The following is a 23338-nucleotide window of genomic DNA, read 5'->3' as shown; positions in this document are numbered from 1 at the left end:
GAGTGAGGAAGTTTATTCCAAAGGCGGGAAAAAAGAGGAATGAAAGAGTGAAGATGAGCAGTGATTCGTGATTTTGGTAGTTTTACCAGAAGGGGGTTGTTGGCGGACCTTGAGCGCCCTGTGGAAATGTGGTGGGGACAAATCGCAGAGAGAGCAGGGGGGGCAAGGCTGGAGAGGAGTCGGTAGAAGACAAAGACCACCGACCAACCTGCGGTGATTAAGTGAGAGGCCCAAAGACTCAGCTTTATTGCGGGAGATGCCGATGATCTTAAATGCCCTGGTTTCGACAGCGTGAAGCCGAGAAAGGTGGGAGGCAGGAGCACCAGCCCAGAGGGGAGAGCAGTACTCCATCAGGCTACGGACAAAAGCTTTGTAAGTGGTAAATTGTGTAGAACTTGTAGAACTTGCATTGTGTAGAACTTGTAGAATCAATGGATGCTACCGTTGGTCATGATGGTAATTTGTTGATTTCGCACAGTGATTAGTAGTCTGTCCAACGGGAAACATGGACACACTGTGTTAAATGCGCCATGGAGTAGTTTTAGAGTGGAGTTGTAGAAAATGAATATTTTAATTATTTTAACAGATTATCCAGAAATGTGGAAGGAGTTATTTTCCTTGGTTTCATCGCTGTGTCTGATATGGTTGGAATAGTGTGTTACGTTCATCCTCATGTATTAACTTGATTGGTTTTGTTGATGCCGAACTATATTTCTCGACTCCATGGATGCCACTGGATAAACCTGTTCTGTACCCCTAACTGGTTGGGTCTAGTTATATGACTACATCATCATCATCATCATCATCATCATCATCATCATCATCATCATCATCATCATCATCACAGCTTGGCTGTGGGGTAACTATAATTTTGTTCAGGCACGACTATGCCGCTGATGTTGTGCCCCTATACCAGTACACTGGTACTCGTTTCATCAACCTTGGAAGGATGACAGGCTGAGTCAACCCCACCTGGTGTTAATTCAGTGGAAAACAGGGCTCAAACTCAGGACCATAAGATCCGAAATACATGGGTTTCTTGTCTTTGCTTAATTTTGCCAATGAGGAATCTCAGACTGCTTGGCCTTCCAAGATGTCTTTGCATCATAACAGTGGACCTGCATTGAAGTTGTGCATCTGATATTTTAGTGTCCTTGACCAACTTTTTTGTATTGTAACGTAAGTAATGAAAAATACCTTTTTGATCATAACTTGAAGAATTTCCTCTGATTTTCATGATGTGAGTTTTATGGATAGATTGTAGATGGTGACACATTTTCTTAATTTACATTCCATCCCTAAATGTTGAAGGTCAAGGTCATATGGTGGTCAGAAAAAAAGATCTGGCCATCATTGGATCGCAGGCCAAGGGTAAGTCGTGGTCAATCACCAAGGGTAAGCCTCCCCTGGCTTGGGGTGCTTACCCTTGGTGATTTCTTTGTGATTGCAGATATCGAGTTCATTCTATTACTATGGTTCGAGTTTTTTATGTCGAGAGCAGAATGTGAACTCCCTGAGGCTAACTCAATATATGTGGTGGACCAATGTGGCAAGACTTAATATTGGATAGTTTACTCTTCCTTCAGTCTCACCTGGTAATCTTGCACTTAAGTGAGATATCTACCAGGTTGTCATATCAGTGTATTGAGTCATTGTTGTCTCATTGGCTTCACAGGATTTATTTACCTATGGTTCCTTTTTGGTGCCAATAAACTACACAAAGAGAACATCATGCTCAACCTCAAGACTCCTTGTTGTTTATTACCATCCTATGGTGTGCTGGGGGAAAAGGCTTTCCCTTTACAATCAGGATACCATTCCATTGTCTTCCTCCATTCTTAGCTGTCCTCCTTTCTGCCGTCATTGGCATACACACATGCACACACACAGAGGTGGATACTTTGAAACCTGACAGGGTTCTGTTCCACCTTCTGAAACCCACATCTGGAGATAACAACCAACGACACACACACACACACACACACACACACACACACACACACACACACACACACACACACACACACACACACACACACACACACACACACACACACACACACACACACACACACCACCTTTCTTCCTGGCAGGTCACTGCTTCCTTCCCTCTTGTCTCTTTTTTTTTTTCTATTCATCCTTTCCCCTGTTTGTGTCCACCTGTTGTACTGTCTTTTGCCTTTATACCTTGCTCTTCCATGAGCATATTTTATCCACAAAAACGATTAAACATCTATTTGGTGCATTGCCATAAGTGGCTGCTGAATCCTCGAGTATGTCTTCTTTTGAAGGGGACAGTGGGCTTGCTTTCATGAAATTCAGAATGGACAAAATCGGTCGTGGAATACAGAGTGGATGAAAAATCACAGGCATGGACGAAGTCTTATTATACATAGAATACACAGTTATTGCACACATAATACACAGTGGATAAAGTCTAATTACCACTTTGATTTTCTGAATAGAATCACAATTATCATTACCGTTGACCAGGCAGAGGATGATGCAACATGTCTCGTAAAATCTTGCAAACATTCCAGTTGATGGTGTCAAATGTCCCATAGATGTCCTTCAGGCATTTTGTTATCCAATTGTGTGCTATTTTGCCATTTTCACAAATGGTAAGAAATGTTAGTTTACGTATGTTGTTTTTTTTATCACTGATTGATTATTATAAATATCTCTTCAAAAGGAATTTATGTTTTGTAACACACCATGGTTAATATATGAAGCTCAATTTGTGTTTGCTTATGCCGTATATGGTTCAAAAATTTTAAAAAACGACTGAACCAAATCCTACCAAATTTTGTGTGTTGCCATAGGGTACCCCAAGTTTGATTTCTGGACGGTAACATATCTGGGGGAGGGGGTTCAGGGTCGGGGAAGACCCCAATTTTCTCTCTGTAAACGTGTATCGTATAGCACAACTCGGTGGTATCTGATAGTATAAATCATCAACGTCATCTTCTTGTATAAAGATAGATGAAACATCTTGATAATATGTATTACGGTGATGTTGAAATCTGAGTGAGAATAATTCGAAATTTAAAAAATGTTTAATTTCACTCATTTTAAGCAGAGGTTCAAACCAAGGAAACCATCCAACACTGAGCTTGGCAGCAAAACAGAAGTGATTTTTGTGCACGCTGTATATAAGCAGCAAAAGATGGTTGATGAAGGTGATGTTAGCTGACTTCCGAGCAGATGGAAGATGACTTCGGGCAAATAATAGAGTGAATGGAGCAGAATGTTTGAAAAGTACAACACGTTGTCTGTTGATTAAATCCATAAGCAAAGTGACAGGTACTTTTACTCGTGATAATTCTGAAATTTCATGCAACAACTGAAGGACACTGAATTCCTATCCATCCTTTAGAAGAAAGCCAAATGTTAACTGCTGAGCTAGGAATGTCGAGACTCTCTTGATAAATTTTATAATATGTATATATATATGTAGACACGTGCCATCTTCCAAATACGACTTAATGAAAAGTTTGGAAACAATTGGCTCGCAGTGCACAGCACATTGTCCTCCACCTTTGTTTCTCATCATTAATTGTATTTATTGTGTTATCCTTGTTCCACTTGCTCTTACAGACAGTGGAGAGGATGAACTTGAACTGTCAACAGTGTGTCATCGGCCCGAGGGTTTACAACAGCTCCAAACACAGACCAGGTTCAGTCGGCAGGAACTGCAGATCCTTTACCGGGGCTTCAAGAATGTATGTTTTGCATATTTTGCATCCAAATCGTGTACATCACAAACTCTCGGCACATTTTCACACACGAGTCCTTGATTAATGAACCCTTCCTCGTTTTAACGCAACATAATAAAAGTACTCGCATGAATCTGACCATCCAGTGGACACAGTTGTATGTATTCATCTCATTTACTTTAAGTACTAACTGTGATGATCAAGAGATGGGGCATGGGGGGTCGTTGAGGGGGCAGGGAGTTGCGTCATCATGTGGAAAGCAAAAAGGATCATAATGAACCTCTGTGAAGGTGAATTATCCAAAGCATGTCAACTATTAAATGCAATTGGAGAAATGAAATAGATTTTTGTCATATTTGGAACATCACTATATAATCAAAACAATTGACGAACCTCGAAAGAGCAGAAATATACTTGAGAATCTTTCATGGCTTCCTCATTTTTGAAGGCAATTTCATGCGAGTTTAATTTGCAATCTTCCTTTTGTCATCACAACGGAGTAAAGCCAGGAATAAGCTTAAAAGCTAATACACTTTTTGATCTTCCCAACCATATTAAATTCGCTGTGTCTGGCTTTCCCCACTGATTATTGCATTCGTGCCATTTTAATATATTTATCTTGCTTGCTATCCAAGTTTGTTTCCTGATTTCTATCAGACGTACCCAGAATGCATCGTTCTTCCTCCCGGCAGGACTTGATCATATCTTTCTCTGTGACATTTCATGGGTGATAAAATTTGCCACAGCAGTTTACCATCGTTTGCAAATATAAAGCTTCCTTTTTTCCTGCTGCCTATGATCATGGAGTTTCTGCATCACCATTGCCTTGAAACGCGTTTAAAATCCCCTTTTTCGACTGCACACAGTCTGTACTTTACTTGGATTTGACACATTCAGATTGAGAGTTGAAAGGCAGCGTCAGTTTTTTTGCAAGGAGAAATTGTATAAACGTTTTATTAGGTCACAAAATAATACAGGCAGCTCTTCTTTTGCAGCCAAAATGTGATGCAAAGGCAATTTTCATACGATACTTAATGAGCTGAAGCCCTTCAAATTGAACAAAATTTTCTGATGTGTACATCAGCCGGACGCCCTTCCTGACGTGTGTGTGTTTTGGTTGTTATTTCCATATGTGGGTTTCAGAAGATGTAACAGTCCTCCCATGTCTCGAAGTATCCACCTGCAGTTTATAATATCTCCATGAAGTTCTTTTCATCATTCCCATTGCTCCAATTATCACTGTTCCAACTTTGGCATTCTTCAACTTCCAAGATCTTTTCATTTCATTTTTGAGGTCTTGGTATTTGGTCATGTTCTTGATTTCTGCATTGTTTAGTCCAAAATCACTGGTATTAACACCTCAATTAGCAATGCTATACTCTCTTTTTTGTACCTCAGTATGATATCTGGTTGCAATGCTTTGTTTTCTATGTTCACGCTCGATGGAATCATAAAGTTGTATGTGAGCGTTGCTTCCTTCTTTTCAATTATTGCTTTTAGTTCACGTTTCCATGAATTTTCTGGAACTGTGATATAATTTTTTTTCTTTTTTAGATGTGCCAGTGGATACTTCACATACTTTGTTGTACCTTTGTGTGTGCAGCTGTTCTGACTTGAGGTTTTTTTTTACATCCCGAGAGGAGGTGGCTTGTGCTTTCTGTTTCTGTCTTGCAAAATCTAAACTTGTCCAATTGACTCGGTCCCGCTATCTTTTTAAAACCATTGGTATAGTGACCTTGGTCTTGAGCATTTATAATGATTTGTTCTCCATCCCACTTTAGTTGACCTCTTCTTCATCATTCCAGTGAGCCTTCTTTGTCTATGCCCAGTCTGTGCAAATATATATATATATATATATATATATATATATATATATATATATATATATATATATATATATATATATATATATATATATATATATATCTTCTTCTTTTGGCTGCTCCCGTTAGGGGTCGCCACAGCACATCATCCATTATGATCCGCATAATGATTTGGCACAGGTTTTACGCCGGACGCCCTTCCTGACGCAATCCCTCTTAGGACACACGGATATGGTACACCTATTCCAACTGATGGGCTATATATATATATATATATATATATATATATATATATATATATATATATATATATATATATATATATATATATATATATATATATATATATATATATATATATATATATATATATATATCTCCCTGCTCTTTTTCATTTTTTTCAGTTGTTGGTGTATATCTGTTGATATTTCACAATATATTTTTATTTTGTCTTTTCTCCAATCATTGGGACTATAATCGTTGCTGTTTTGGTAACATTTGTGACATATTATATTCGCACCTGTCTTTGGGGAAAAAAAAAAATTGCAAGGCTGGTTAACGATACCTTTTCTGGCTTGCTGTCTTCGTGTTTGCTTACAAATTGGATTCTGTTGTCCATCAAACTTTTCACGTACTCAGCCAATCCTACAGTGTCACTTTGTGCACTTGGTTGAGCTCCATCAGGCTGCCACCTCCTCATCTCGGAAGGTACATTCTCGGGATGCATTGATTTTTAATTTTTTTTTTTGTTAGTTTATCTTGTGTGAAAGTGCACTTGGAACACTTATCTCGGCCAAATTTCATTTGAATGTCGGCAGAGTACCATTTCACTCATTTCACTTCTTCCAATTTTTCGTCATTCAGTGTGAAGAACTTTAACTCATTCACGTACAGTGGATGTGTCGCCTTTTCCTGTTCCTTTAGACGTTCTTCGATTGCATGTTCAGGTGTATCCATGTCCTTGCTCATTAATGAGGTTGCTGGGCGCAGGGCCAGGCAAAACAAGAGGGGGGAAAGGTTTTCTCCCTGAAATATCCCACGCCATATCTTCAATCTCGGTATTCCTATCTTTCATTCTGAGTGCTGTAATATCAATGTGATACTCCAGAGCTCCATTGCTTTCTCAACCAGTTTGATTATTTGTGGATTAATCTTGTACAATTGCATGCATTTTATCATCCATGAATGTGGGACACTGAAAAGCATTTCTCGAGTCCATCCATGCTGTAGACAATTTTGGTTCTTCTCATTTTACAGTTTTAGAGTATGGCCTTGTCCAGTAGTAGGTGGTCTATCATTCCACATCATCCTCTTTTACATCCATTCTCTTCTGACTCTAGGCCCCCTTGTTGTTCGATGGTGGTGCATCATTTCTGTGATGATTCGTTCGAAGTTAGTCTGTTGTTGGTGGACATGTTATTGCTCTATGCTTGAGATGTAGTTGGGTTTCCTCCGATTTTAGGATGAGGAAGGTGTGTGAAACACTCATCCATTAACTTTTCCTCTAATGGATTAGTTTGTTGAATGCTCGAGTGTAGTAATTGTGGATAGTGTCAAGTTGCTTTAGCCAGAAGCTTGGAATTCCATCCGAGCCTGGGCTTTTAAAATTTGGCATTTTTACGAGTTGTTTTTTAAAATCTTTTTTTATTCATCAAATGCCATGGGAACATTTCACTTAAATGTTACTTTTTCTTTTCCAACTTTAGGATCCAATCTGCCTCCTTGTTGTGTTATTTTGGTGTGTGTTTGTGTGCGTGTGTATTCACAAAGAGAAATGAAGTTTTTGCTTTATAAACCAACTCGTCAGCGAAAGTCTTCAAAGCCGTCGATGGCAAAAGAGAAGCCATCTATGAAAACGAAGTCGCTATGAAGCATTGTCAGTAGCGCCAAAAATGGGCACACAAAGTCGACCCCTTAGCTTTAGCATGACAAAAAAGATGGCAGACCTGTGTCAGCTACATTAAATTTGATGTTTTCTGCTGCAAAACATTGTCATGTGATTATGGACAATTCCTATATATATATATATATATATATATATATATATATACACATATGTGTGTGTATGTGTCTTTCCAGGAGTGTCCCACTGGAATGGTGGATGAAGAGATGTTTAAAGAAATCTATGCACGTTTTTTTCCACAGGGAGGTGTGTTGAGCTATAGCCTGTTGCAAAAATGAGGCTCTTTCATTGGTGTGTTTCCCTACTTAAAGTGCAACCGAAAAATACCCTATAGTTGTAATACACGTTTTCTAGAAGGCCAAGATAAATAGAAGTACTGTACTGTACAATGCAGTAAATGAAAAAAAAATTGGGGGGTTGAAACATTTAAAGAGACGATATGCTCATTAATCAACCCCCTCCTCTCTCCTACCCACCTCCTGCCCCTCCTTTCTCCAATACCCACTGCAACTTATTCCATGAATTTTGTTCCATCATTTGCTGTGGAATCGTAAAGAATAAACTTTTTTGTCGATCATGTCATGAGTGAGAATATCAAGTGGAGTCATTTGAATCAGAAAAAAGTTTTTTTGGCCACCAGTCAATGACTGTCTGCCTTGTTTTTATAAACTACATGTTGGCTTGTGGAAGTCTTTTCAGAAAAGTCTCATTAATGAGGCTTTATTCTCATTATGATTAGCCATCATATGGTTAGTGAGAGATGGAAATCAAGCAAGAACAAGAATATAGCTTGACATGAGGGTAATGAGATCTTCAAAACTTTTAAAGTGCTATTTTGTTGGTGTTTTTATTAAACATATCAATTTATTCATATTTACAGCCTCACTAAGAAAAAGGTATTTCAAACGACTACACCCTCCTTTATGGAGCAGAGTTTTAGCTGTTTCAAGACACCGAGGTTGAAAATCAGAACATCTACCAGGCATGCTATGGACTTGTGGTTGATACATTGAGGTCGAAAATCAGAACATCTACCAGACATGCTATGGACTTGTGGTTGATACATTGAGGTCGAAAATCAGAACATCTACCAGACATGCTATGGACTTGTGGTTGATAAGCTGAGGTTGAAAATCAGAACATCTACCAGACATGCTATGGACTTGTGATTGAAATACTGAGGTCGAAAAGCAGAACATGTACCAGACATGCTATGAACTTGTGGTTGATACGCTGAGATTGAAAATCAGAACATCGACCTGACATGCTCTGAACTTGTGGTTGATACGCTGAGGTTGAAAAGCAGAACATCTACCAGACGTGCTATGGAGTTGTGGTTGAGACATCAAGGTGGAAAATCAACATCTAGCAGACATGCTATGGAGTTGTGGTTGAGACATCAAGGTGGAAAATCAACATCTAGCAGACATGCTATGGAGTTGTGGTTGATACGTTGAGGTCGAAAATCAGAACATCTACCTGACATGCTATGGAGTTGTGGTTGAAACACTGAGGTCGAAAATCAGAACATCTACCTGACATGCTATGGAGTTGTGGTTGAAACACTGAGGTCGAAAATCAGAACATCTACCTGACATGCTATGGACTTGTGGAGATCCGCTGTACCTGCAAATTATATCCTCTTCCCTTGCCATCATGGGTGGTATTTGATGGTGGACTGGATGGTCACCTTAAAGATCCTAACAACCTCTGGCCAGGCATTCTGAGGGAATATCTCAACTGCTTATGCTGTAGATGTTTATTTTCCCCAGAATTGTTATTGGGAAGAGTGTCATTTGGACAGGTGGACAACATACCACATACTTAGAGCTTTGTTAAACCTTTGGTGCAAGCAGATTTTACGTCATATTTAAATGGAAAATGAATAACTAAATATTGGAGTGAAATGAGATAACTAGCTGAATGGATAAAGGTTGAATTGGGAATTTTGGAAATTAATATATTTGTTATGAGTACAATATTAATATATGTACTTTCAGGTAAATTGCACAAATCTAGGTAGAGGAACCCCAAAATGGAAAGGGTTTATGAATCATGGTAAATTTAACAGGGAAGACAGCTTGGTGGAAAAGCATTTTCACATGTTTTGAGTTTCCTCTTTGCTTGCATGTCTCCCCTCCCCGAATGTGCTTCAGACGCCAGCATGTATGCTCACTTCCTCTTCAATGCCTTTGACCGGGACCACAATGGGTCAATCAGCTTTGAGGTAATCAAGCACGCCCGTATTCCACCACTCACAAACACCTTTGTGCTACAAAACAGTGCTGTATGAAATGTAGACAATGAATAGTCAGCTTTTGTACTTTTGACATGTTTTCTGAAAATGGTTGGACAGTGTGTATTTATTGTCTGTCTCAAGGATTTTGTGCAAGGATTGTCTCTGCTGCTCCGGGGAAGCATTAATGACAAACTGAACTGGGCCTTTAACCTTTACGATATCAACAAGGATGGATATGTTACCAAGGAGGTATGTTTATGTTTGTTCCTTACTCACTAGTTTGTGTACAATGGGAAGTGCAATAACAGGAAGCTTTTAAAGAGGGGCACAGATGGACAACCCAGAATGTACTGTAGAAGAAAGGTTCACTGCCTATTTGTTTATTGGTCACGCACTGTTTCCTTGCTGGTGTGATAATGTGTACTTATGTGTATGACTAGAAATACCCGCTCCCTACGGGAGCGGCCATGGGGTGTCATGTGTATATGCGCAAAACATCTATCTTCTATATAAATGAGACAATTATTCTGTTTGTTTGTCTGTCTGTCTTTCCGACAGTTTTCTCTTAAACGACTCAAACAGGGACCATAAAACCCATATCATTATCAAGGAGTTTGTCCGAGGAGTTCTGGTTGGAAATTATTTTTTTCCATTCGCAATGACCTTTTTTTTGTTTTGTTTTTTTGTGTACATAGTCGAGGCTTGTGGAAGAGCTTGAATTGGTACACTGAAAGGATCAGGACACAACAGGACAAAAGGAAGAGTTGAAAGAGGGGAGAAACACCAACAGCAGAGTTGAAGGCCAAGATGGAGGCAGACTTGAACAAACAATGGGTGTGAGGAGGAATGAGGGGCAGGAGAGGATGCATATGGTGGACAAGATGGATACAGAAGGAAACTCTTAGGAGGGAAAACTGGTAATTTGGAAGGAGGAGGGATTGCGGTACATGGGGTGAGGAGGGGAGGATGTTGGAGGGTAGAAAAGGTCATGGTTTTGGATTTGGGACGATCTGAGATTGTGGTGAAAAGCTGTCTTGAAGACCTGGAGAGAAGAATGAGATTAAAGAGAATGTGGAAGCTTGTTCCAAAGTTGGGAGGAAAGGGGAACAAGTGAGTGGAAGTGAGCAGTAATCCTGGATTTCGGTAGTTTTCCCAGAAGGGGGTTGCTGGTGGACCGTGCGTGCCCTGCAGAAACCTGGGGTGCACAAAGCACGGAAAGAACAGAGGGTGCAAGATCAGAAAGGAGGTGGTAAAAGACAAACTGACCTGTCTGCGATGGTGAAGTGAGAGGCCCTTAGACTCAGATTCATCACAGGAGATTCTAATAATCTGGAAGACCTTGGTTTCCACGGCATCAAGATGAGCAAGGTATAAAGGTACAAGGTAGGGAGCCAGCCGAGAGGGGGGAGCAGTACTTAATCAAGCTGGAGGAGAGCAGTACCGGAGGAAGTTCTCGTAGGTGGATACGAGTTCAGGTGTCCAAGGAACGACTTTGTATGATGGAGGATGCCCAGTTGGCAGCTGGCTTTGGAGGGCAACTTAGATATGTGGTTTGTCCAAGAAAGATCATGGCTGATAGTGAGACCCAGGAGTTTGAATGAATGACAACTTCCTCAAGAGTATTGTTGAGAAAGTAAATGGTGGGTGGGGGTGCGGGGGGGGATAGGGGTTGCCGAAAGGTCCTTTCAGAGAGAGATAGTGAGAGTGTGAGATTTGTCAGGATTGAAAGACATGTTCTAAGTGTTTGACCGGTTTGTTTTTGTCAAGGTCCGAAGAGAGGGAAGAGGCTGTGGCCTTCCTGTTTGAGGGATGAGGGGTGTCACGACAGAGGGTGGAGTCATCAACAAATAGATAAAGAGGATTTTCCAGAGATTTAGAGAGATCAATGATGAATATCAGAAAATGGGACTGGTCTCAAAACACTGCTTTGGGGCACTCTAGCCTTCACAGGGAGAGAAGATGAAAAGATTCCTTTCAGTGCCACATGTCTTTCACTTCTTTGTGTGTCTTCCCAGCTATTGTATCCCATCTGATAGGCTTCAACCACATCCTGATGGCGGAGTTTCACGTCACATCATTATCTCAATTTCTCACTGCCCTGTGCTGATCTTTCACCTCCCAACCCCAAGGAGTATGTTGGCTGTGATTTCCCCTCTGCTCCCACCTCTTGTTTGTCTGTGTGTTGTACCATCCTCAATACAGTCACGACTCAATCTACATGTCTCGCAGACAATGTAGACCAACTTTTAACCACTCGTCCCAAATCTCCCTACCTCATATGTGGTGATTGCAAAGCAAATCTGACTGAAGATAATCTCAGCTCATTCCACAAAGCCTGCAACAAGTGTGTGTCCACTCTCAGGAGAGCCAGAAAACATCGGTCCAAACTCAAGAATGAGCTTTCAAACTTGTCTCACTCCTCCAAAACCTGATGGTGCCTTGTTACCTCTGCCACCGAAGGTGAAGGACATTATGTTTTCAACCCTTTCTGTCTGTTTGTGACTTGCAAAATCAAGATTTTACAAGTATGGTGGTCAGTCGATTTTGTCACCCTCGCCAAAGGAAAGGGTCTTGCATTTGGGTCCGTTTGTTTGTCTGTTTGTTTGTCCGCACAGAACTTTCGTGTTTTTCTCCGCAACCACTTGTCGGATTGAGACAGAATTTTCGCCGTTGATGCGACTTCTCATGTAGAATATTGAACTGATAATTAGGACATCATCGGTCATATGGTGTAGCAGCCATATTGGAAAAACGGAAAAACTTTGGACCTCTGTATCTGAAACTGCACCACGGAAAAAATTGAAACTTGGCACACGGCAAGCACTCCTCATGGGGAATGAGTGTGATTTTTCATGACGTCATAGGTGCCTTCATTATGACGTCATCATTGCATATGTAGAACACTACATCTGATCAGTATGAAAATTTTTGAAGGTCATCTAGGGATAAAATGGTCCACCGAAAAAAAGAAAAAAAAAATTGATGATGTCATCGGTCATGTGATTCATCCGCCATATTGTTAAAAAAAAAAAAACTTCTGAAATCCTCTTCTCTGAAATGACTGAACAGATTGAGATGAAACTTTTACACATATTGTGTACACTATAGCACCTCTTTACTGTTTTTTTGCGACATGTTGCCTGTCCATGAGCAACAAAATGTTCACACATATGATGTCATAGGTCACATGGTTTGGCAGCCATATTGGATTTACCCTAAAACCTATAAAAATACACCACTCAAAAGAACTCCTGGCGAGGGTCTGCAGTCTCTGATTGCTCTTTTTCTTGTTATTACTTGCAAAATCGAAGCTTTCTCACGTATATTGGTCAGTCGATTTTGTTGTTCTATCTGTCAAATGCCGACAGGTTACAAATGTAAACCAATCTTCACGAAACTTCATCACATGCTAGAGTTTGGCATAAGCAAGAAGCCTATTGTTTTTGAGGTCAAAAGGTCAACATAGGCCAAAGGTCAACAAATTTGTGAAATTTCTAAAATCCTCAATTTTCATTCGATTGACGAGAAATCTGAACAGGATTTTCATATCAGCTTACTGAATTTAACCACTAATTATTTTTTAAGGTTAACATGGACCAAAAGGTCAACATAAGCCAAAGGTCAACAACTAAGGTGTTATTTCCGGTGGTGGTTCTTCTTCAGGGTTTCTGCCAACTTTCTCAAAGATAAGTTTTCTGGTCCTTTTTGGCGCGTTTTAACTGTCATTTTGTTAACCTCCGCCATCGAAGATCGGAGGTTACTGTTTTTACCCCTTTCTGTTTGTTTGTTTGTTTGTTTGTTTGTGAACAGTATTACGGATAAAAACTCCTCGACGGATTTCGACGAAACTTGGTGGGGGGGTTAGGTATGGTCCAAGGATCATGCCATTACATTTTGGACTTGGTCCCCCCCCCCCCCAAAAAAAAAAAATTAGAGAATTTTTTTTTTTTTTTGCATTTCTACATGTTTTAAGTGATTTCCAACCCCCCCCCTCCCCCAAGAAAAATGTTGGAGAAAAGAACTATAACTCTGTGAGCACTTGAGATATTTAATGAATAAGATATTTGGTTTACTTGAGTGACCCAGCAGTATTGGCGGCGGAGGTTTTGCACTCTCCCGAGTGCTCCCCCTCTAGTTCACTCTGTGTTCACTGCGTGTTTCTAGTTTGGTCATGTGTTAAAACTTGTGGTAATTGTGGAGTTTTCGTCATCTTTTCATATTGGGTTTCATTGAGGCCTACCCTTCCTGTTTGTGTGCACGAACGATTGTGTTTATTGTATTTTCTCCTTGTACCATAAGTTTTTATTTTTTCAGTTTTTTTACATCAGTCTTATTACCACTTTTCCCTCTACCCTCCTTCTATCCCTCTCAACTATACCCTCTATTTAATGTCTTAAAAAATATTAAAAAAAAACCTTACCTCATGTAACCACGTGACTTACTGTACCGACTCTTCTTCCTCCTCCTTTTGCCGATCGACCATCAACTACTTTTGCCGACCCATATTCACCAAACACGTTCATGATTTTTTTTCTTCAACCTTTCCTTTAAACAAAAAAAAAAACAACTTTATTATTTTAACCTCTCACGTTACACCTCCTGAAACCACGTTTGTCTACCCCCTCTTCATATTCTTCCTGTAACTTTCGTCGAAAGCTTCCTTCTGCGGTTGCCAATCCAAATTCACGGACACCCACACGATTTTCTTCAACCTTTCCTTTTCCTCATCTCACGTAATCTTTATTAAAAAAAAGGACTCTTAAAATGTTTCAACTTCCTCTTTCACACGTGTGGTTCTCGGTATTGTATCATAATTCACGACTCTTTTTCTTCTTCAAAAGAATGTTTTCAATTCGACCTTTCCTTCATCCCGTATCGAAAAAGTCCGACTGGTACGACGGTTCTTTTCTCCATTCTCTTAATTCTCCTTTCTTGCATCCCTCACGTAATGTCTTTAATCGCATCTCTGAGTTAAAAATATTTAAATCCCAGTTTGCCATGTATGTTCATGTTCCATCAATCGTCCTTTTTTTTCCTACTTCACTGCCAATTCACCCCACCTTCTTAAATCTACCTCCTCCTAACCCCTCACCTGTTATCCCCTCTCCTTACCCCAGCCATCTTGCCCCTCATCCTACCTCCGCTCTTAGCACCTCTTTACTGTCTTTTGCTGCAGTATCGGCTCCTCCTCTGTTGTCCCAAAGTGTGTGGTGTTCCAACATCTGTGGGCTCCATTCACAACGAACAGATACCGCACTCTCTCAATCAGTGCACTCATCATCACCACAACCATGCTCTTCCTTCTTCTCAGCACACCTCCCCCTCTTCCCAATGTCTCAAATCTTGTACCTCCCCCCTGCCCGCTCCCTTCTTCACCACACCTCAACCAAGTCTCATACTTCCACTCTCCTCATCTCTCCCATTTCCCTCCTGCTCCTTGGCCATGCCTGCTATCATCATCTCCCCTCCCTCTCAAAACAAGCTTCCCTCTCACCTTTCTCAAAACTCCCCCTCACCCTTCTCCCTAAACTTTCCCCCTCACCCTTCTCCCTAAACTCTCCCCTCTCACCCTTCTCCCTCCAATCTTCCCCTCACTCCCCCTTCCCAAAGTTGCCCCCCTCACATCCATGAAGCTGCCTCCTTCCCCCACCCTCTCTCTTTCATCTCATCACTCCACCTCAAATCCTCAACTGCATTCTGCCCCCTCTCTTGCCCCCCCCTCTACCCCAGCACCACAGAGCCTTTTCTCCTCCTCATCCGGCCCCTCCCCCACACTCTTTCAACCTCCTCCCGTCCTTCCTCAACAGTGTGGACCTCAAACATCCGGAGCCTTCGCTCAAACTTGACAGATCTTTCCATAACGGTTGCCACTGACAAACCAGACATCATCTGCGAAACAGAAACTTTACTTCTTCAAGACGTCTCTGATTCCCGAGTATCTCTTCCTGGTATGACAGACCTGAGCCTCATCCTGGCGACAGAGTTGCTCTCTTCATCAAAGACTCTATTCCTCACTCTCCATGCACTGCCCTCACTCCCCCCACACCCCCAGGAATACCTCTGGCTACGGCTTCCCCTCCACTCCCACCTCATGCTTATGTGTGTGTTGTACCGTCCAACAAAGAGTGATGATTCCATTTACATCTCGCTCTCCGAAAACATGGACCAACTTCTATCCTCTCATCCCAGCTCTTTCTTCCTCATATGTGGTGACTTCAACTGTCATCATGCCAGTTGGCTTGGTGTGGGTACCTCTCTCACCTGCCATGGCACTTCAGCAAAGGACTACTGTGACTCATTGGGACTGACACAATCTGTCAACCGGATCTCAAGCAATGGTACTCTATCTCTTCTGGATCTGATTTTGACAAATTTCCCTGAAAATATCAGCTGTTCTTCGTTTGCTCCAATCTGTTCTTCTGACCACGTCCTTGTCAAAGTGGACATCTCTCTGGCTGTTATTAGAGAGCCTCCTCAGCGCCATCGAGTCTGGAATTTCACTCAGGCCGACTGACAGGGTCTTCAAGCAGCCATCAAACTTCTCGACTGATCTCCCATCGCTACTTCCTCCGACATCAAGTCGTCCTAGGAATTCTTCCAAAGAAACTTGCTCTCCCTCATGCACAGATTTATCCAATCTCATCTTCAGTTGTCCTACCCTTCCTTCCCACCCATGGTACACTGAAGCTTGTGGCTAGGCAGTTGTCCTGGATCAACTTGCCTTCGCCTCATGGAAGACTAATCCAATTGAAGTTAATCTCAGTTCCTTCCACAAAGCTCGGAACAAGTGTGTATCTACCCTCAGGAGAGCCAGAAAACAACATCTTTCTAATCTCAAGTCTGTACTCGCAAAACTGTCTCCCTCCTCCAAATCCTGGTGGGGTCGAGTTAAGTCTGTTTCTGGTGTATGTTTCCCCTCCATCCCCTTAATTACCTCAAATGGCTGCACAGCTGACACCGCACGTGAAAAGGCTGAATGCCTAAACTCCATGTTTGCTTCGAAATCTTGTTTCCCAAACCCATCACTTTCTCTACCCACCTTACCCAGTTGAACCCAGCTGTCCCTGGACTGTGACCTTTTCTCCTGACAAGGTGGAGAGCTTGCTGTCAATCCTCGACAAAAGCTTGCTGTCCTACTTCAAACGCTGTCAAAGATTCTGCAACCGGTCCAGACGGAATCGGCCCACGTGTCCTAAAAACCTGCTCCTCTGTTCTATTCACCCTCTCATTTGCTCAAGGTCATCTGCCATCTGATTTAAAATCAGCAAACATTACTGCCCTGCATAAAAAAGTGCAAAAACATATCCCTGCAACTACAGACCAATCAGCCGTCTCTCAATCATCAACAAGGTTATGGAATGCATCATCGCTTCAGACAGTAAATCCAACCTCTTCTCCAATGGCTTGATTTCCGATCATTAATTTAGTTTCAGACTCGGTCACTCTACTCTGGACATACTGCTTCTACTCTCCCAACAATGGATGGAGATCCTCAATGCCAGACATGAAATCAGAGCCATCTCCCGAGACATATCATATGGCTTCGATACGGTCTGGTACCCTGCCCTGCTCACCAAACTCTCTTCCTCTGGCATCCAAGGACATCTCCACTCATGGCTCGCAGACTTCCTCTCCTGTCACAGCCAACGTGTGGCCTTTCATGGAGTTCTCTCATCCCCTCTTGCTGTCCAGCCTGGAGTTCCTCAAGGTAGCGTTCTGGGCCCTCTTCCTTTTCTGGTTTTCATCAGTGATCTCTCCGACTCTCTGGAAAATCCTCTTTTTCTCTTTGCTGACGACTCCACCCTCTGCCGTACCATGTCAACCCTCAGAGTGGCAAGCAGCAGCCTCTTCACTCTCTGCAAATCTGGATAAAATCACAAGCTGGTCCAACACGTGGAACATGTCCTTCAACCCTGACAAATCTCACACACTCTCTATGTATCTCCGAAAGGACTGTCTGGAACCCCCCCTCCCACATCTACTTTCTCAACCGTCCACTTGAAGAAGTCCTTTCATTCAAGCTTCTGGGTCTCACTATCTGCCATGATCTTTCCTGGGAAGGCCACATTTTCAAACTGGCCTCTAACTGAGCTCATGACCACATAAAGAGCTTTCATCCACAGCCTAATGGATTACTTCTCTCCCCTCTGGGCTGGTGATCCCGCCTCTCACCTTTCTCGGCTTCACGCTGTGTAAACCAAGGCATTTAGGATCATTGGTCTCTCCCGCGATGAGGCTGAGTCTTTGGGTCTCTCACTCTCTCACCACAGGCAGGTCAGTGATCCGTCTGTCTTCTCCCATCTCCTCTCTGGCCTCTCCCTCCCTCCCCCCCTGCTCTGTCTGAGAGATGTCCCCCCACCCCACCCCATATTTCTCCCCACCCTCACCCCATTGTTCCCACCTTTGGAACAAACTCCCACTCTCTTCAATCCCACTCTTCCCTTCAGGTATTCAAAACAGCTGTTCACCACCATCTCTTATCTTCCCCCATCCAAAACCACTGTCTTTTCCTCCCCCGCTCATCCACCCCAAACCCACCTCCTTCAAATTCCCTGCTTTCTTTCCTGAAAGTCCCCGTAGTGTCCATCTTGTTTACCCTCTGTATCCCACACCATCCCTCTCCCTTCCACAGATATCATGTCTCTGTTCCACACTGTTTTTCCTTCCTTCCCCCCACTGCCCTCCCCCCCATCCTTGTCTCTTGCTCTCCTTGTTGTACGTTCTGTGTGTTAGCTCTCATACGAGTCTCGACAGTATAAACAAAAAAAAATAAAATATATTTCTAAAATCCTCTATTTTCATCCCATAAACTTGAAATTTGAAGAGGATTTGCATATCAAGTCACTGATTTCAACCACCAATTATTTTTGAAGTAAACATCGGCCAAAAGGTCAACATAGGCCGGATTTCTAAAATTGTCAATTTTCGTCTGATTGACTCAAAATTTGAAGAGGAGTTGCATATTTGTTTGTCAGTCTGTCTGTGGGCAGGAATGATAGATCGAGCTAAACTAATATATGGCACGATATCTCAAAAAGATGTGGACGGATCCGGATGAAATTTGGTAGGCAGGTCAGGTGTATGACAAGGATGAACTGATTATATTTTGGTGAAGATCCGGATCCAGATCCGACTACTAGAATATTTACCTCCGCCACCGAATGTGAAGGAGGTTATGTTTTCACCCCTCTCTGTCTCTCTGTGTCTGTGTGCAGGATATCTTAAAAAGTTTTGGATGGATCAGGTTGAAATTTTGTGGATCGGTTGGGTGTGTGACAAGGACAAACTGATTACATTTTGGTGAAGATGTGGATCCGGCTACAATAATTTTTAAAGTGATTCTTCACCATTGAGAGATCGGGCGAAACCACTATATAACATGATATCTCAAAAAGTTGTGTACAGATTCGGACGAAACTTGGTGGACACGTTGGGTGTGCGACAAGGAAGAATTGATTCAATTCTGGTGAGGATTCGAATCTGGATCCGGATCTGATAATTTTTTTAAGTGATTCTTCACCATTGAGAGATCGGGCCACAAACGATATCTAGAACGATATTTCAGAAATGCATTGAGTCGGATATGTTCTCGTGGATCAGGCATTGCATGGTGGAGGTATGCACTCTCTCGAGTTCCCTTCCAGTTAAGTCTGTCTCTCGTGTATGCTCCCCTTACATATGCTCCCTTCCCTCTCTTCAAATGGCACCACAGCTGACTCCGCTCATGAGAAGACAGAATTCCTAAATTCTGTGTTTGCTTCCAAATCCTGTGTCCCCCACTCTTCCCTGTCATACCCAATCACTTCTGGGCTCTGTGTCTTTTTTGCCTGAGAAGGTGGACAAGTGTCCGTCAACCATCGACTGATTCTGCAAATGGACTGGACGGCATCAGCTCATGTGTCCTAAAAACCTTCCCTGCTGCTCTTGCACATTCTCTTTCTGTTCTTTTTCCCCCGAGCATTTTCTCTATGTCATCTTACATCTGCTTGGAAATCAGACAACATCACTGCATTACGAAAAACTGTACACAAACTGATCCCCTTAAATACAGACACATCAGCCTCCTTTCAATCATCAGCAAGGTCATGGAATGCATCATCATAGTTGATGTGAAATCATTCATTTTTTTCCAACAAGCTCATCCCAGATCACCATTTTGGGTTCAGCCATGGTCACTCTACCTTGGACATGATGCTTCTACTCGACCAACAATGGATGGGAAGCCCTCAATGTCAGACATGAGATCAGGGCCTTCTTTGTGGACATACCTCAAGCTTTCGATAGTCTGGCATATTGCCTTACTCTACAAACTCCCTGTCTATGGCATCGAAGGCCAAGTCCACACGTGGCTTACTGACTTCATCTTCTCTCATAACCAACTTGTGGCTCTCAATAGAATCCTTCATCTCTGCTCCTTGTAATGACTGGAATGCCCCAAAGCAGTGTTTTGAGCCGAGTCCTATTCCTGATCTTCATCAATGAACTCTCTGTGATTTTCCATTTATCGATTTGATGATGACTCCATCCTGTGCCATGGCATCCCTCGTCCTTCAGACAGGCATGCTGCAGCCTCTTCCCTCTCTTCAGACCTTGAAAAATAATCACAAACTAGTCAAACACTTGGAATATGTCTTTCAATCCTGACAAAACTCACACTCTCACTATCTCTGTTCTAAAGGACCATCAGGCTCTGGAAACCCTCCGATCTACATTCTTAATCCTCTTGAGGAAGTTTATTCCTTCAAACTCCTGGCTCTTACTGTCAGCAATGTTCTTTCTTGGGCAAACCACATTTGAAAGTCGGGCTCCAAAGCCAACTGCCAACTGGGCATCCTCCATCATACAAAGCCCTTCCTTGGCACACCTGAACCCCTATCCACCTACAAGGCCTTCATCTGCATCTTAATGGAGTATTGGTGGGGTGGCAGTAGGATGGGTAGGGGTGTGATGAGGGACCCGGAGTTGCCCGGCAATGCCGGGTACCTCTGCTAGTTCATATTATTTTGTCACTATGTTAGGAAGAAAGTCTAGAGTTAAGTCGATTTCAGTACAGTGTATCATTATTATATGTCTGGTGTTGGCTTGATGATTAGGGTGGCGGGCTGTGGATCCGAGGGTCCCGAGTTCAAATCCCGCTCGGCTGTTGAATGAACACCAGGTGGGGTTGACTCAGCCTGTCATCCTTCTGAGGTCGACAAAATGAGTACCAGCTTGCTGGAATGATTGAGCCATTCAAATATTCTGCGTCGGAGTGGTGACCCATCCAGGATTGTGCCCAACAGCCCAAGAGACTGCTTTGGCAGCACCGATGCTCTGCACAGAGTATGGTCCCAGTGGATGGATGAACGGATGGTTTCCCCTCTGGGGTGGCTCCCCTGCCTCACATATTGCTCAGCTTGATGCCTTGCTGACCAAGGTCTTCAAGGTTATTGGAAGGTTCCACAACAAAATTGAATTTATGGGCCGATCACCTTTCCATCTCAGAAGGTACCAGTGGTCTCTGTCTTCCACCACCTCCTTTCTAGCAATGTGCCCTGTGCCCTTTCCATGCGCCCCCCCCCCCCCCACGATCTGAAGGGTACACATGGTCCACCATCACCCCCATTTTGGTCAGGTCAGGTTTCGGAGCATGCCCCGGATCAGCGTGTTGCTGCGTCCACTTTCTGCTGGTCCTCCAGGGGCCTCTGTCTAGGAGCATGCACCAGAGCAGCATGTCACTGCGTCCACTTTCCGCCGGTACTCCAGGGGCCTCCATCTGGCCATCCCCAAGGCAGATAGATGCCTGGTCCATCCCCATCTCTTTAAGATGCCGATCAACCTGCCTCCTCCACTCACGAGGCTCCCTCGCTGAGAGAATCTTGTGAGCAGGATCAGCGTCAGGAAAACGAGCCACATGTCCAGACAACCACAGCTGATGCTCATGGACTCTGCAAGTAACAAATCTCATTTGAGTCTCTCTCAGAAACCGCTCGTTAGACACAACATCCGACCAGCAATAGCCAAGGATTCTCCAAAGAGACATGTTACCAAAGGAATTAAGTCTCTGTCTCAGATCCCTGGTCAAAGTCCAAGTCTCCCATCTGTAGAGCAAGACTGGAAGCACCAAGGACCTGAAGACTCAGACTTTCGTCCTCCGGCACAGGTACCGACAGCGCCACACCTCATGATCTAGTGAATCCATGACTCTCCACGCCCGACCCAGACGTCTATTGATGTCTGGATCACAGCCAGCAGAGACATGAATATCACTGCCAAGGTAAGTCAATCTCTCTGTGACCTCAACAACCTCACCACAAACAGTTACAGACAAGATAGCAGCATCTAAGATGTCATTGAAAGCCTTTCGATCTTAGTTTTGACCCAGGAAACCTGTAATCCTAGTGGCAACAACTCCTCATTCAGCACCTCGAGGGCCCCCAAAAGGATATCCAGTCTCCGCAGAGGTGACTGCATCATCTGCAAAATCAAGGTCTGAGATCTTGACATTCCCAAATGATGCAATGCGGCTTGAACTCTCCAACATCCTCCCCAGAATTCACTTCATCCAAGCCCTGACAAGTGTGTGGGCCAGTACACACCCGTGACGAAATCCAGTAACAACTGGAAATAAGTCAGAGATGGTACCACCACATCTCATAGCACTCTTAGTACCAGAGTATAGTTTAGACATCAGATTGATCAGTTTTGGGAGCACCGCACGAACACCAAGAATCTTCCAGAGGACATCCCAATTCACTGAATAGAATGCTTTCCAGAGATCAACATGGGCTGCAAGCAGCCCCTGCCAAGACTCTCGCCTGCGTTCAGTGAGGACCCGAAGAGCAAGCATATGGTCAATTGGTGACCTCTTTGGTGTAAAGCCTGACTGCTCTGGGTACAGGTGCTCAAGCAGATGGTGGTTAACCCCATCAAGAATTATCCCAGTAAAGACCTTGCCTGGTACTGAGAGGTGTGTCACCCCTCGGTAGTTGTTGAAATCCTGGCGATCACCCTTCCCTTTCCAGAGAGGGACAACAAGGCCCCTCTTCCAGTCAGTTGGGGTGATGCCTGTGTTCCAGGCAGAGCACAGAAATGCATACAATGACACGAGAACAGCATTTCCACCAGCCTAGAGAAGTTCAGCATGGATGCCACAGATCCCAGGAGCTTTACCCCATTTCAACCGGTTCAATGCAGCCTGTGTTTCCACAAATGAAGGTGGATCACAGTTGATTGGAGGGTCAGCAATAAGGAAAGTAACACCCCTGACGTCCAACTCAACAGCTGGTGGATCAGCCTGGTACATCCGCTCAAAGTAACCAGCCCAGCGGGCCTTCACTTCGGACTCCTCTGTCAAGATCCCACCACCCTCCGCTCTAACTGCAGTACACCGAGGGACGGGACTGGACGAACACAATGCGCGAATTCCCCTGTAAACATGACGAGAATGACTTGACCATAGGTGATGCTCTTTCCCCTCACAGATTCCTCGCACATAGACCTCCTTGTCCACCATCAGCGCACGTACAGTTTTACGCCTCAACTCCCTGAACAGCTCAGCTCTGCCATTCATCCTGGCCCTGCGACTCTGGTCAATGGTGTCCAGTGTACCTTGAGAGACAAAATTCTTCTTCGCTCGATCGTGAGTTCAAAGACATCCACCGGTAACATCAAGGAT

At 43.2% G+C, this 23338-nt stretch overlaps 1 protein-coding gene across 10 annotated transcripts in view; it reads left to right on the top strand.

Annotated features, from left to right (window-relative positions):
* Positions 1-23338, top strand: part of LOC147034175 (A-type potassium channel modulatory protein KCNIP2-like) — a 385242-nt gene that overhangs the window by 353171 nt on the left and 8733 nt on the right. For all 10 annotated transcript variants that reach the window (XM_085878070.1, XM_085878113.1, XM_085878034.1 and 7 more), the window contains 4 exons: positions 3598-3722; positions 7619-7688; positions 9599-9669; positions 9823-9930. In XM_085878070.1, the coding sequence (XP_085734196.1) occupies positions 3598-3722; positions 7619-7688; positions 9599-9669; positions 9823-9930 (374 nt within the window). The remainder of the gene's footprint in view (positions 1-3597; positions 3723-7618; positions 7689-9598; positions 9670-9822; positions 9931-23338) is intronic.

The sequence above is a fragment of the Eptatretus burgeri genome, chromosome 1, assembly GCF_056783735.1.
Source record: "Eptatretus burgeri isolate ZD-2024b chromosome 1, Ebu_testis_v1, whole genome shotgun sequence".
In the NCBI taxonomy this organism is placed as follows: domain Eukaryota; kingdom Metazoa; phylum Chordata; class Myxini; order Myxiniformes; family Myxinidae; genus Eptatretus; species Eptatretus burgeri.
This window is presented reverse-complemented; position numbering and strand designations above follow the sequence as displayed.